Source organism: Alligator sinensis, unplaced genomic scaffold (assembly GCF_000455745.1).
Source record: "Alligator sinensis unplaced genomic scaffold, ASM45574v1 scaffold220_1, whole genome shotgun sequence".
NCBI lineage: Eukaryota > Metazoa > Chordata > Crocodylia > Alligatoridae > Alligator > Alligator sinensis.
In genome coordinates this window covers 978072-991433 of record NW_005842136.1, presented here as the reverse complement: position 1 = coordinate 991433, position 13362 = coordinate 978072, and the positions used below count along the sequence as shown (strand labels likewise).

Sequence of the window (13362 nt, the reverse complement as noted above, 5' to 3'; positions counted from 1 at the left end):
AGCCCATAAGGTGACTGGTGGCTGAAACAGAAGGAGGTCTTATCAAAGCTCTGCTTTCTACGCTAAAGGTTATGCCTTTGAGTGGATGATTTCTAGTAGGAAATCTAACATTATGGGAATTCATACGCTTTCTCTTTCAAGCCTTCCTTCTTTGTCCATGTTCTATCAATTTTTGGTGATGATAGGAGAACAGATTTTTTTTGCCATGGTGCACTGTGCATCTGAGGAACACTGATTTGAAGCATGTGAAACATGCTTCTAGGTGTTATGCTAGGAGGCTTCCTTCCATTTTGTCTGGGTACAGCTGGGAGTGATTCAAAAGCCACATGCAAACACCCAGGACTTTGAGAAAGCTTAGATTTGCACTCAGTGTCATAATCCACACCTGGTCCTACAAGGGACCAAACCAAAACTCTAGGAACTTAACTTCAATTGGAGATCAAATCTTCAAGTATACTTCAAGGAGTCTTTTTTAGAAGAAAAATCCCCCATTTTGAATTTTTTAAAAAATGGGACAGGGTAGGGGCAGAAGAAAATTACATAGCTCTTCTACTTGGAGCTAAAATGTGTCTCTGTTTTGCTTCATTTATTATGTGGACGGAAGATCCTGTCAACCCAGAAATAATGCCAAGTGTTTACACTTTAATGGAACCCAGGGACCAATTAACAATACAGAAAACCACCAGGCAGAGTATTTCTTAATGTAACAGGAGGGAAATCTTACATTATTGCTTTCCCCCCTTTCTTAAAACAATGAGCAAGTGCTTTGTCAAGGATTTCTCAATAGTAATCTTTATTATCTGAAAGGTCTACCACTCCCCATTTATCAAAAGGCTTCTGGACATGACACAGCCACAAAATCCTTTTCTTTCATTGCAAAGAATATGCCAAAACGACTTTAAGTTCTGATCTTCAGTTCAGGGATGTCAGAATCTACCCTCTACTCCCAGTTCCTTTACTGCTGACTTCTGAATGGCTTGATGAACGTTGTGCACTTCTTCCTGACTCAAAGTCCTCTCAAAGTGACGGTAGGTGATACGATAGCAATGGCTGACCTTCTTTGTCCTAGAAAACATAAATCAAAGGAGAACTAATCAAAATAGGTGCAAATACACATATTTCACTTCAAAGGTAAAGGCTTCCTCATCAGGACATTGTTTCTTTTGCTAGTTATTTAAATTATCAGTGGGCATGTCTAGACAAGATGTTATGTCACCGTAGCGATGAGTTACATTGCCGTAGCTCATCGCTACAGCGATATAGCATTTAAAAATAACCGTGCACCGCCAGGACAGTGCAGTACCAAATTCGCAGTCAGGGGCAGGTGTAGATGTGCCCACTGTAATGCTACAATACACAATGCAGAGACAGCGGGTAATTTAAATTTACATTTTTTTCTTTTCTCTCTTTCTCATCACAATATGCTTAACAAAAAAGAACAATCCCTTCCCCCCCCACACCAAAAAAAAAAAAAATAGAATACACAAGAACAAAGGTAGTATATGAAGTTTTATTTATTGTCACCAGGTTTCAAATTTTTAGAAAACATGACATGCCGGCACTCCTGCACCTTACAAGGTAGACATTGTGGGGTTTCTCGGCACTCTGACCAAAAATGTTGCTTATTCCTGTGCTAGGGTGACGTGTCTCACAGGTCCCTCTCATGTTGGGCCAAACCAGTTGTATGATTTCCTTGCTGCTCTTACTACTCCAAGTGGTTTCATGATTTTCTGAACACAAAGAGAAAAAACTGCTTTTTAATTCAGACTCTTACACTCTTTTCAGTTCGAGGAAGTAAAGAAATGAAGAAAAAAACATGAAGTCTCCACTAAGGAGAGCAGGAGGAATGCAAAAAGATATGCGGAATAGTATTAACATTCTGTGCCCAGCGTGACACAGCAGCTGCTTCACCCTGACCCTCGTACCTAGCAGGAAGACCCCTTTGCATCTGAAGGCATGGCACTCAGGAAAAATAGAATGACGTCTGCTTTCATTTACAGAGCTCCATACACCACACCAAGCCCCTCCTAATCCATACCTTCCTGTGATGTCACCGTACATAACATGCCTCCTAGTATATGATCTGGTAGTTGGGCAGTGCGACACAGGGAAACCAATGAACTGGGTGGGATTACTTTATTGCAAAGAGAACTAGAAATGGAACTTCCTGTATTATCACGTGCGTCTTCTAACAGTGTAAATTAAGGCCAATGATACTAGAAAGAGGCAAGGGGAGTGAGTTCAGAATTGCTGACAGGTGTCTTTGACGAGAGAGACAAGAGGGAGGAAGAGGTTATGGAAACACTTAAGAACAAAAGAAAAAGAGAGAAAGAGAGGTTAATGTAGGAGAGGAGCAAAATTATATACTGAGCAAGAGAGTGTGACAGCTTTGTGAAAGGTCAAGACATATTGTGTAAACTTGCAGTGAATGATCTCTACCAGAAACATACAATAGGACACAGACTATTTTTACAGCTACAGCACTTGTCTTACTCGACTTAAATATTCTAGCTGCAGTTACAGTGTGATTTTTATTTTTAATTTCAAACCAAACATAAACTATTGGTACTCCAAAAGGTGATCTATGAGATTGGGTGAAAGGAAAATTCTGAGAAAGATCCTGAAGACGCATGTAAGAATTAAAAAGAAAATTGGGAGCAAAAGCTATTGAATACTGGAAAGATCTAGGCTACTAGGCTAGCAAAATTTTGCCTTTAAATGGTTTTAAAGAAGTCTAGCCAGTCTCTGGTCAGGTCTATACTGGAAAAATACATCACATTAAAAATCATGTTAAACAAAACACTTCAACTAACATCATGGCTATGTCTTCAACCTCAGAATTAGGATTGTTTTTACATCAAGACAGCTAGCTCACAAGAGCCATCTCAATGTAAAAATTGTAGTGGAGATGAGACCCGGGTATTTTTTAACTCAATGTCACCTCAACCCTATTCTGCCTGCGTGAGGTTTACCTCAGTTAGCTGCAGTGAAGTAGTGTCTTGTCTCCACTAGGATTTTACAGCAAGACAATGATCTCAAGTTAGCTATCTTGGTGTTAAAACAACCCTGGCTTTTGCAGTGAAGTCACAGTCTAAATTAAATATGACTTAGCGCCTAGCCCAAGGAAGAACAAGTTCCATTTTAAAATGTGTTAGCTAACTGTGGTTACCTTAAAATCCCTCGGCCACATTCTTGCAAGCGCTGTAGGAATGTGCCTTTATAAGGGGTTTAATTAAGAAGGCAGCACTCCTGCAGTCCATTTTTGGAAAGATGTTGAATCCACATCTAAGCAGTCCATCCTGGATTTGGTTTTTGGAGAAGCCAACAGATAGGACAGCAAAGCTGACCTTTGATAATGAGGATAATGCAATGTGATGAGACAAAGGTGGGTTTCAAGGGATACAGTTACATTGGCTAAATGTGAACTGCCTTGAATATCACACAAAATGGTTTACAATTGGTAGAACGTACCAGCAACTATTCCTGCCTCGTGGGGGCATTTTTCAACTTCATTAATAACAATTTGTTGGTAAAATGTTTTGAGATCTTTGTCTGAATGACTCCTTAGAAACAACACAATTGTGAGCCTGCACTTGAAATTCTGTCTACCCTGGCAAAACATATCCCATTAGAGAGCATTTGCACATTTTAAAATGCTGTGAACATTTTAATCGTAGCTCTTTCTGTTAGTGTGGACAAGATCAAGGTTGGAAAATGTGGTAACTGGTTTTGGTTAATCCCCGAGTTGAAGAAAACACTTTTCCTTGGCCCATAAACTCAGGCTGTCCTTCCTAAACTCAAGCCACTTACCTAATTTTGTTGAGCAGTTCATTCAAGAGACAGAAATTAAATAGGTCAGTACGTGACTTTGCTAGTTTTTTTGAGTGTTGTGAAAGATGTGCCATCTGAAGGGAATTAAATAAAAAGAGCCTAGATGCCTCACAAAGCAGCTCAGAAAGCAGATGGAGCTGAAGCTAGAATTAGTGGGGGGAAATGGGGAATACAAGAGGGACTGAATTAACGAGGGAATCATATTTACTGTATTATAGATTTTTAAATTTTTTACTATCCAACACCGCAGTAACCATGAAACCACATAACTAGCATCAGGTTGACAATTTTGCTTGCGATCCCACGCTTTGTAAATGAGACGTTTCCACTTAGAGGGAAGGAGAATGAGAATTAAGGAAAAAAATGTTGCATCAAGACCTGCAAAAGAAACACAGAGAACCGAGCATAGCACTTAATCAAGTCAATCCCGCACATAATTTTGGAGCCCTTCAATGCAGGAGCTGTAGATCTGTATTTCAAGCAGCTGAAAATACAAACCAAAAAACTGGGAAGGCAGTTTTGCTAGGTAAACAAATGTAGAAGATTAACATTGAGTGCCTTGGACATGCTTTACCTAAACTGCACCTTTAGACAATTCCATGTGGTTTAGTCTCACAGGCTCTCTCTCTTTTCGTTAGGCTTTAATTGATCTTAGTGTCACAGTCTACTCTGCACCAGCCTGCAGCTTGCAGGTAATGAAACACAGTAAATACAGTGAAGCACTGCTCAAAGGAAAAATGTAGCAGGCGTACAGTGATGTATTTTGATGCCACAAGAGAAAATAAAGATAGAGTCAATGAACAATACTGAGGTAAAACAATACCTAATATTCTTTGGTGTGTTTTAGGGGAAAAAGCTTTGCCTTATGGATTTTCAGGAACTGGCATCTCCTTCAATTGTTGCAGCTTTGCTTATCCTCAGGCTAGGTTCACTTCATGAGGCTACTCTGAAGGTCAATATGATCTATTTTGATACTGTGGTATCAAAGCACTGCATAAAATAAAGGGACCAGAGTCTTCTTATCCCTACTTAAGAATAACTCTAATGGAGTCAATAGAAAACCAGTGTGAGATCAAGATCCAGACAAAGGAGTAGATAAATCCACTGTATAAAAACATGTTATGCAAGCAAAACCAGAATTACAGCATTGCCCCCATCAGACAGCATTTATTGGAGGATGGTCTGAGTAAAGGTTGATTAGCAATCTATTTGACCACGCAAGCTACCAACAACAAAACATCTTCATATACCCAGCATCTGGTTAACCTGCCTCAACCATTAGACAAGAACACAGCATGAAGGATTAGGCACTCAAAGAACAAATGCCAGCAGTTATCAACCTGTACCACTGTAAAAAAAAGGAAAAACGTAGCAGCAGCATATTTATACACAAGTAATTGTGCTCTACTTTCTTTCCACAATGTATCCTCCTTAAGTAAGGCAATTGGTATGGAGAACTCCATAGCTACCAACTGTGCATATCTGGGACAGAGATAATACAGAGTCAGACATTAAGATTTATTTTGGGGAAGAAGAAAGAAAAGTGGATAATCTCCCCCTGTGACAATGTGAACAAAGGAATACTATCATTCACCAATGCTACTCACTGCTTTTTCTACCCCTTCCTACACAAATAATTTAAAGTGAGAGTTCTATACATAGAATAACCTGATTAGGTCTATATTCCTTTCATGGTTTTAGAAGTGAGCTGCTTTTAGGATTTTTTTTCTGGGTCTCCTAATTCCAGCATCAGCCACAGTAATCCATGCCCTCTGTAAAGATTTTTCATTTCATTATTCCAAGTACATTTTCACTTTGTACACCATGAGTATTGCAAATAAGACATTGCAGAAGCTATGCTTTAAATACTTAAAAATGTTGTAGACATTAGGTAGAGAAAAGAAAGTTCCATTTTGTAGATGAGAGTACTCTTCCAGGACTCAGATGTGGAGAAGATGGAACTGCTCTATCTCACAGAGAACATCAAAGCTACTGAGCATCTTGCAAAACTTCTAGTGTTGCATCACATAAGTTGAAACTACTCTTCAAACCTAGCTCATGTTTCAGAACTGGATAGGACTGAGACATTAGAATGGAAGGCTGGAAGATGTTTAGGTGCAATTATATTTAGTGCTAATAGAAACTGGCTAACCTTTGGAAGGGTTTCATTCTTGAAATTCAGAAAGAACAGTTATTCTATGTTGCCTATAGCATTTCATAACCTACCTTTATATCTACTTCATACCTGGAGTTCAACCTCCACAGAGGAGGAGCAAAGAGATTGAGTTAAGGTCTGTAATGTTTTTAAGCTGAGCTCTTGCAGTTATCAGCTCTCCCTGGTATCAAAGACATTTGGTATTTGTTCCCACCACACAATTTACAATGTAGTTGTGTTTGGGGAGGCAAAGGAGATAGCATATGTGTGGACATGCGTGTGTTTGCATGTGCATGTGCCAGTTTAGTGCCTCTAAGGTCTGGAGCTTTCACCCATCCGGGAGTTCAGGTTGAAGGTGTTAGCCAAACCAAAGCTGCTTTTTCCATGCACCTTACTCCTATTTCTTTAGATTCCAGCTCAAAAGAAAACACAGTCATGCTATCAAATACTACAGAGAAAAATGTAATTGCTCTTTCCTCTCCCTTCATGTTTTCAAAACCACATCCACCACTACTGTAGTAATCACAACTGCTATATGTCAAACTGTAAATTTTAACTTGACAAACAGTGCTCTTTGCTAGGAACCGCTAGGAACTGCATCATGGAAAATGGCAAAAGGCTTGTGTGATATACCATGCTGTCACTGGCAAATAATTCAATTACCATAGTAATATGCATGTAGGATATAACATCCAGTAATTCACTGAACAAAAGCCCTTATCCAAAGATGCACTCCCATCAGTTCTTTCAAATGCTAATATGCCATTTCTCTGAAAGCAGCTCGTGTCCTGTAGTGTATTTTGAAAAATGGGCACATTTTTATTTAAAGTGAATTTGAGGCTGGGGAAAGGCATTGGATTAATAACCATAGAAAACAAAATTCTCTATGAAATTCAGATAGAATGGGACATAGTGGGTGCATCTACACATGCCCCTATGGTGCTGTTGTTACTGCGTTGTCATTTAGTACTTCTTTCTGGAAGTATTAATGATGGTGCAGTAACAGCCTGTACTGAGCCGTGCCAGCAGCAAACAGTTATTTTAGCTACTATGTCGCTGTAGCAATGCGCTATACCGAGGGAACGCATTGCTGTGACAACGTAGCAGCGGCATCATGGTTTTTAGCATCACGTGTAGACGCTCCCAGTCTCCCTGACACTGACCTTTCAACATCACTTAACCCTCGTCTGGTAGGACAGTTCAGTTTTCAAAGGCCCAGCACAGCACTGTTAACATAGTCAACAGAGTTGACTATTGTAATGATTTTTTTTTTTTTTTTTAAGTGAGTGGGTATAACAGAGCCAGGGGTTCCTGTTACTTCAAGAGAAGGACTGCAGCAGAAAGGGCTCCAGGCAACTGAACAGGGATTATCTGTGGAAGAGAAGGCAGAAAAGGGGGCAACAGCAGCCTAGGTGCAGTAAACTGAGATAGCACATCTGTGGCCTGACGGCAAGAAGAGCTCAGGAGCTACAAGCCTGGGTTCCTGAGGCAGAGGGGCAGAGAAGCCTGGAGTGCTGCATGGAGGAGAGCTCCCGCCAGCTCAGGCAGGCAAGGGGTATAAGCTGCAGGTTATATCAGGTACCCCAGGGGCTCAGAGGGAGCTAATGAGCTGGGAGGAGGCTGCTGCTGCTGTAGTATGATGACCCAGAGGAAGCTTTGAATGTTTTATTTAAAACAGCTGCCTTGCATTATTAGTTGCAGTTTTGTTGCAGGATGTGGCTATTAGGGATGGAAAGGAGGCCACAGGGATGCCTGAGGAGTATGCCAGGTTTTGAGCCTCACCAGGGGCAGGGGCACAAGAGAGGGGCAGCCAAAGCCAGTGGGCCTAGGCTAGCAATGGAGATGACAGTCTCAACAGGCAGAGTAACCTGTAGGCTAAGGCTGAGAAGGCGAATGGTGACAGAGTGACACCTGCAAGGCAGGGGCATGGTTATAGGGGCAGCCAGAAACCACAAATAGCTCATAAGGTGACCGGTGCCCTGATGCACTAATAGGGCCTGGAGGGCCAGGCTGGAGTGTTCAAAGGGGCAAGGTGGAGCTGGACTGAGCTTACTCTGGGACTCTGGGGCAGCTTCCCTTTCACACTGAAAATAAGTACATCGAGGTGTAGCAAGCAAGAAGGAAGGGAAGGTATCCCAAGGAGCCAGAGTTAAGGGCAGGAGTTGAGTGGTGGCATCACAGCAGCCCTCAGAGGCCAGGATCTGCTACAGTGGGATACTTACCCACTAGAAGCTGGACTGGGATCACTATTAACTCATTTCACAGTCTTCAGAGATAAAAAGGCTTTCTCTGTTCACTGCTAACTTGGTTAAATTTGAATTGGTCAACCAGAGTTATCTCTCTCCATCTCATTACCAATCCCTGAGCTGCCTAGTCCTTTTCTTATCTCAAGCCCCTTGTACATCAAATTCTTAATCTAAGGCCAAACTTCAAATACTGAGGCATGCATCACATTATTGAGAGAGAGGAAGAATGTATGTTACATCAAGTTTAACTGCCATCTAGTTAAACTAAAAGGAGCTAGCTTCAAAAATGCCCACATTCTGAAAAATTCCAGATTCTTAATCAATAGCAAGCAAAAATGTTATATCTCCAGGAAAATATGTCTGAATGACAATCTATTATTTGAGTACACTCAACTATGATGAAGTTTTGACTCAGATTTCCCATTTCTGCATAGCCATATCATTTAACTATTTAGGTACTGAGAGAGACATATTTGTCTTTTTGGCTGCATAAAAACAATGACTTTACCAGAACACCACTAGAACAAAAAAAAAACCAAACAAACCCTCTCAGCTGCTGGATCTATTCTATTGAAAACACAGGGGAACAATCAAATATGTTATGTGTCCATAAACATCAGTGCTTTGGCTGCCAAAACTCTTTCTCCCCCATTCTCCCAAATCATTATGCCTCACTGAAAAACTCTAGCAGATAAAACAGGAAGGCAGGAAACTATATCATCGGTGGTGGAATATCCATTCCAGGACAGATAAAAGCAAAGGGAACTCCTCATAAACATATACCAATCTGCACAAAAAGTAAAAATAATTTTTTTGTTGCCTGGTGCAATGTTAGTTTCCACTGGCCTTGCTATCTGATTCTGGATCCAGTTCAAAATCCTAGTCCTAATCTAGAAATGCTCAGGGCAGACTGGAGGCTGGATATCATAGAACCTGTCTCAACATCAGTACTTAATACAGCTGTGACCATCAGGCATTTGTTGTGCCTAATGGTTATAGCAGTATACATTTCTGATAGGGTAACTATCTCTAAGCTATTGAGGCTGAATCTCAGAAGCCAGAAGTGAAGTCTACAATGAACAATCCTTTAACATGGCATGTGATCACACATGAGATCAAGACTTTCCCAAGCCTGCCATGTTGAGCACATGATGTGAAGTTCCTACTTTTCCTCCAGGACTTCACGCAGTGAGAAGGAAGAATAATATACAGGCAGCACAATAGTAAGAAATAACAGACAAATCCCCAAAATCACAAAATCTACCAATTTAGCACCATCAAACATAGTGGCAAATAAGAATACCTTTGATTAGGGTATGAAACACCTTTAATTTTGCACTTGAACCTAGATAACACAATGGTTTAATTGTGAGAGAGGACGAGAGAGAGAGAGAGAGACCCATCATTTAGTTACCAGCAGGGCCAAATCACAGTTCATATGTGCACTGTCAACAAGTGGCCTTGTTCTTCCTAGGCCTGGTCAAAATATCCTGTCTAAACTGTTTTTCCTATAGAAAACCGAGCTTTCAATACAACTCAAATCTTCATTTAAAAAATGTCTGCATTGTGAAGGGGGGAAAGAAATAATTTTTTAATCATCCAGAAGTTGAACACTTTACAAAATAATTTGATATGAATATGCTGCTATAGGGCCTGATGCAAACTACTGTTCACTTACCTTACATTCCCATTCTCCTTTATGGTCTGTCTCCTTGACAAAAACTATGAGTGTGTCTACTCAGTGAATTTACCAATCTCTGACAGTGGTGCCCTCAAGCATGCTAAGCAGCTGTGTGCAGGCGGCCTCCTAACCTGGATGGACCACATTAACAAAGCACTTCAGGCAGGCTAATTGACCCTGTCACTCAGCAGTGCTAATTGCCTGCCTGAAGCTCTGCGTGGGCACAGCCATATTACTTCTGGCTCAGGACTATGCTGTACATGGAACAGCATAGATGGCATGTTTGAGGGCACTGCTATCAGGCATGCTAAGTTTGCAACCCAGCCACAGTCCCAGTCCAACCAGGACGCTCATCGTATAGCAGAGACTGGAAGCATGATATATCTGAACCCCAAGACCATGTTCAGATGAGCACGGTCGTGTGGTATGTGGTGCCACAGACATGTCTACCTACTGAATGCTGCACATTCAGCTGTTCTCTGCACTGCAAGGGAGCAGCCCGGGGACAGTTTTTGACCCCTGGATATCCAGGGGTCAAAAAAACACGTGCAAAAAAAAAGCGGAGCGGCACACGCAGGGGCAGCATGTGCTGCTCAAAACGGGAGCCTGGCTGTAGCTTCACTGGCTGCAGGCCAGGCTCCAAGTGGCAGGATCGCCACTGCTGCAGCTCCAGCAGGCCCCCAGGTAAAGGGACAGCCCAGTGCTGGTCCCAGCTTCCCCTACTCCACCCAGGGTAATCTGCCACATACCAGAGGGTGTGTGGCACAGGCATTCCCTGGGGACAAGCAGCACAAGGTCTGCCTCGACCACTTGTCCCCAGTGAACCAAACGTCCACGCTCGTGTGGATACGGCCTAAATGGAAGCATCCTGAATCAAAATTGTGGGAGCTATGATGGGCATTAGGCTCAAAGGAGTTCTGTTAGACCATTACCACAGCACCCACTAAGAGGAGGCTGGTACTGAGGTAGGACAGGACACAACCTATCTTCCAAGGATAGTGATGGCATCCACATTCAATCCTGCAGAGTTCTTTCATTTGTATAAAGCGCACCTCAGTTCAGGAGATATTCATGACTTGTGCAGGGGGCTGGACACTGTGTGGTCCTCTCTCTGAAAATAGCAGCATTGCAAGAGCTCAAGGCATTTGAATTGCTATGTCTCTGGACCTGAAAGTGACATCCCATCTCAATAATTTGAACAAATCCTACAAGAGAGAGGGAGCTGGCCTCCTTCAAATGCCATATGAAGAATTTATAAAATGTGAAGTGTGATACTTATTCAGTCCTTCTGAATAAAAGATCAAAGAAAAAAGGTATAAATATTTAGCAGGACTTTTTTTTTTTGCTAGCTACATGTTAATACTAAAGGCTACAAAAAGTATTACTAAAAATAATATTGCTGTCAAATTAAAATGCATCTGATAATGGACTAAAAAGGGAATTTATAAGAGAATTTAAAACAATTCGTGCTCCTGAGAAAGAAACTGGGATAGATCAGAGTGAAAGCAGGTACCTAAGCATTTTTTATTAAACAAAACTCCACCCATTTGGTTAACTCTAGAAGCAAAGTGACAAACTTGAAAAGAATTCAGCCCAAAACTGTCCCATGGCTGTAAATAATAGGGAGGAAAAAAAAAAAAAATCGGTCATTTCCAGCAATAGAAGAACAACAGATTTCTCACGAACAGAAACCAAAAGCCTAGCTTGACCAAAAATGGACAATGATTGTTACAGGCACCACAGCTGCACGGATTCTGTTTAGAGGTTTCACCCCTCATTGATCAATGGGTGCTACACCCTGAAATACCTTGGAGGATTTTGGCCTAAGTCTCAGTTTACGGGCCCAAGATCATACAGAAAATGTGTGGTAGAACAGGGAACCAGAACTCAGGTCTCCAAAGTGCCAGCTACTGTCTTAACCAGTAGATCATCCTTCCTCTCTGCAAGCTGAAGAGCGGCTTGTGGACAAGATGGGATGCTACAAGGGCACAGTTGTCTACCCAGGAGCAAAAGGTGCAAGGGTGGAGACAAATCTGGGATTGTTGGTAGGTGCCACACTCATCCCATACTTTTAATTTATCATAAAGAAAGATGGAAGAAAGAAGCAGGAGCCAGTATGTTAAAAGGATCACAGAAGCAGAAAAAAAGAAAGCGTTTCAAAACTGAGAAGACATTTAGGTTAAAAGAAATTCCTTTGACTTTTTAATATAAAAACAAAAGGGCAAAAACATTTGATCTTGGATAGCCAGAGCATTTCCCTAGCTCTCCCCTCAGGGCATCTTACCCATCTTTAGGAAAGAGGACAAAATGTTCATAACTGAGGATTCTTTCCCTCATCAACTGAGCTTCTTTGGTTCTTGCAAATGGAAAATTTGCAGCAAAAGACAATAATGAAATGGTGTTTTCAGCCGACTGTATTATTTGTTTATTTAATGATCACTTTCCTCCCCATTAAAGAAAGTATTATTTTTGTTCTCCCAGAAAAGGAATTTTTCTTAATGGATATTAGGTAACCACATCTGGTCTTGAACTAAAGCGATTTCTCTCTCTGCTAATACTTTCCTTCCCTGAGGACAATTTTTTGTTTCCACAGAGCCAGGCACAAGAAACCTGCCCTGATTGCTTCTCTGACAGCTGCTGCCTGGGGAGGATAACTCAGGGTATGGAAGACCTAAGGCCAGTAGGTAGACTACTTACTGCTTGCACTCAGCAAAACAATATCTAGCTGCTAAACATTCCTCTTGCTGTATCCTGTTTATCCACCATTATATAATGCCTTTATTCCCAAGGAACCCATTTCTTGCAGGCAAGGCTCATCTTTTTGTTTTTAACTGAACAATGAGAAAGGGTGGAAACCATGAGAGCTCCACTGACTACTGTTATGACAATTCATATCAGTGAGGATATGAACCGAAGTCTGGTGAGGTACTTTAAAATATAAAGCAGCCCCAAATTCCCCTCTTCTCAGGCATACACACAAGTGCCTCAGACAAGGACCTGATTTTGTTTTAGAGGGCAAGGTGAAGAGAAAAGCTTTTGAAAGGGGAAACAGCCCGGTGTCAGCTGTGACAGGAAATAGAAAATAAAATAATCAGCAGTTAGCTGGTGAAGCCGTTAGAGGTGAAAGATACATGGATCTTGGTGTCTGGTTCCACATTCATAGTTTCAGAGCTGTTAGGGGCTGGAAGGGACCTTACAGATCATTGGGTCCAGCCCCCTGCGCTTGGGAAGATCGCTTCAGAATAGACATAAGGAAAAACTTCTTTACAAGTCAAGTGCTGAGGGTTTGGAACAGGCTCCCCCCAGAGGTGGTACAGTCACCCACCCTGGCCATCTTCAAAAAGCGTCTTGACGCCCATCTTGTTGGGGTCATCTGATCCCAGCAGTCTTTATATTTGAAATATGCATGGGAAATTATGGAGCCTACCACAGTAGTCATTTGCTCATCA

General features: G+C 41.6%; 1 protein-coding gene across 6 annotated transcripts in view; it reads right to left on the bottom strand.

Moving 5' to 3' along the window:
- Positions 1 to 529: 529 nt before the first annotated feature.
- The window catches only part of FARS2 (phenylalanyl-tRNA synthetase 2, mitochondrial), a 424763-nt gene continuing 411930 nt past the window's right edge, over positions 530 to 13362 (bottom strand). For all 6 annotated transcript variants that reach the window (XM_025205991.1, XM_025205989.1, XM_025205990.1 and 3 more), the window contains one exon: positions 530 to 1065. In XM_025205991.1, the coding sequence (XP_025061776.1) occupies positions 927 to 1065 (139 nt within the window). In that variant the 3' untranslated portion in view covers positions 530 to 926. The remainder of the gene's footprint in view (positions 1066 to 13362) is intronic.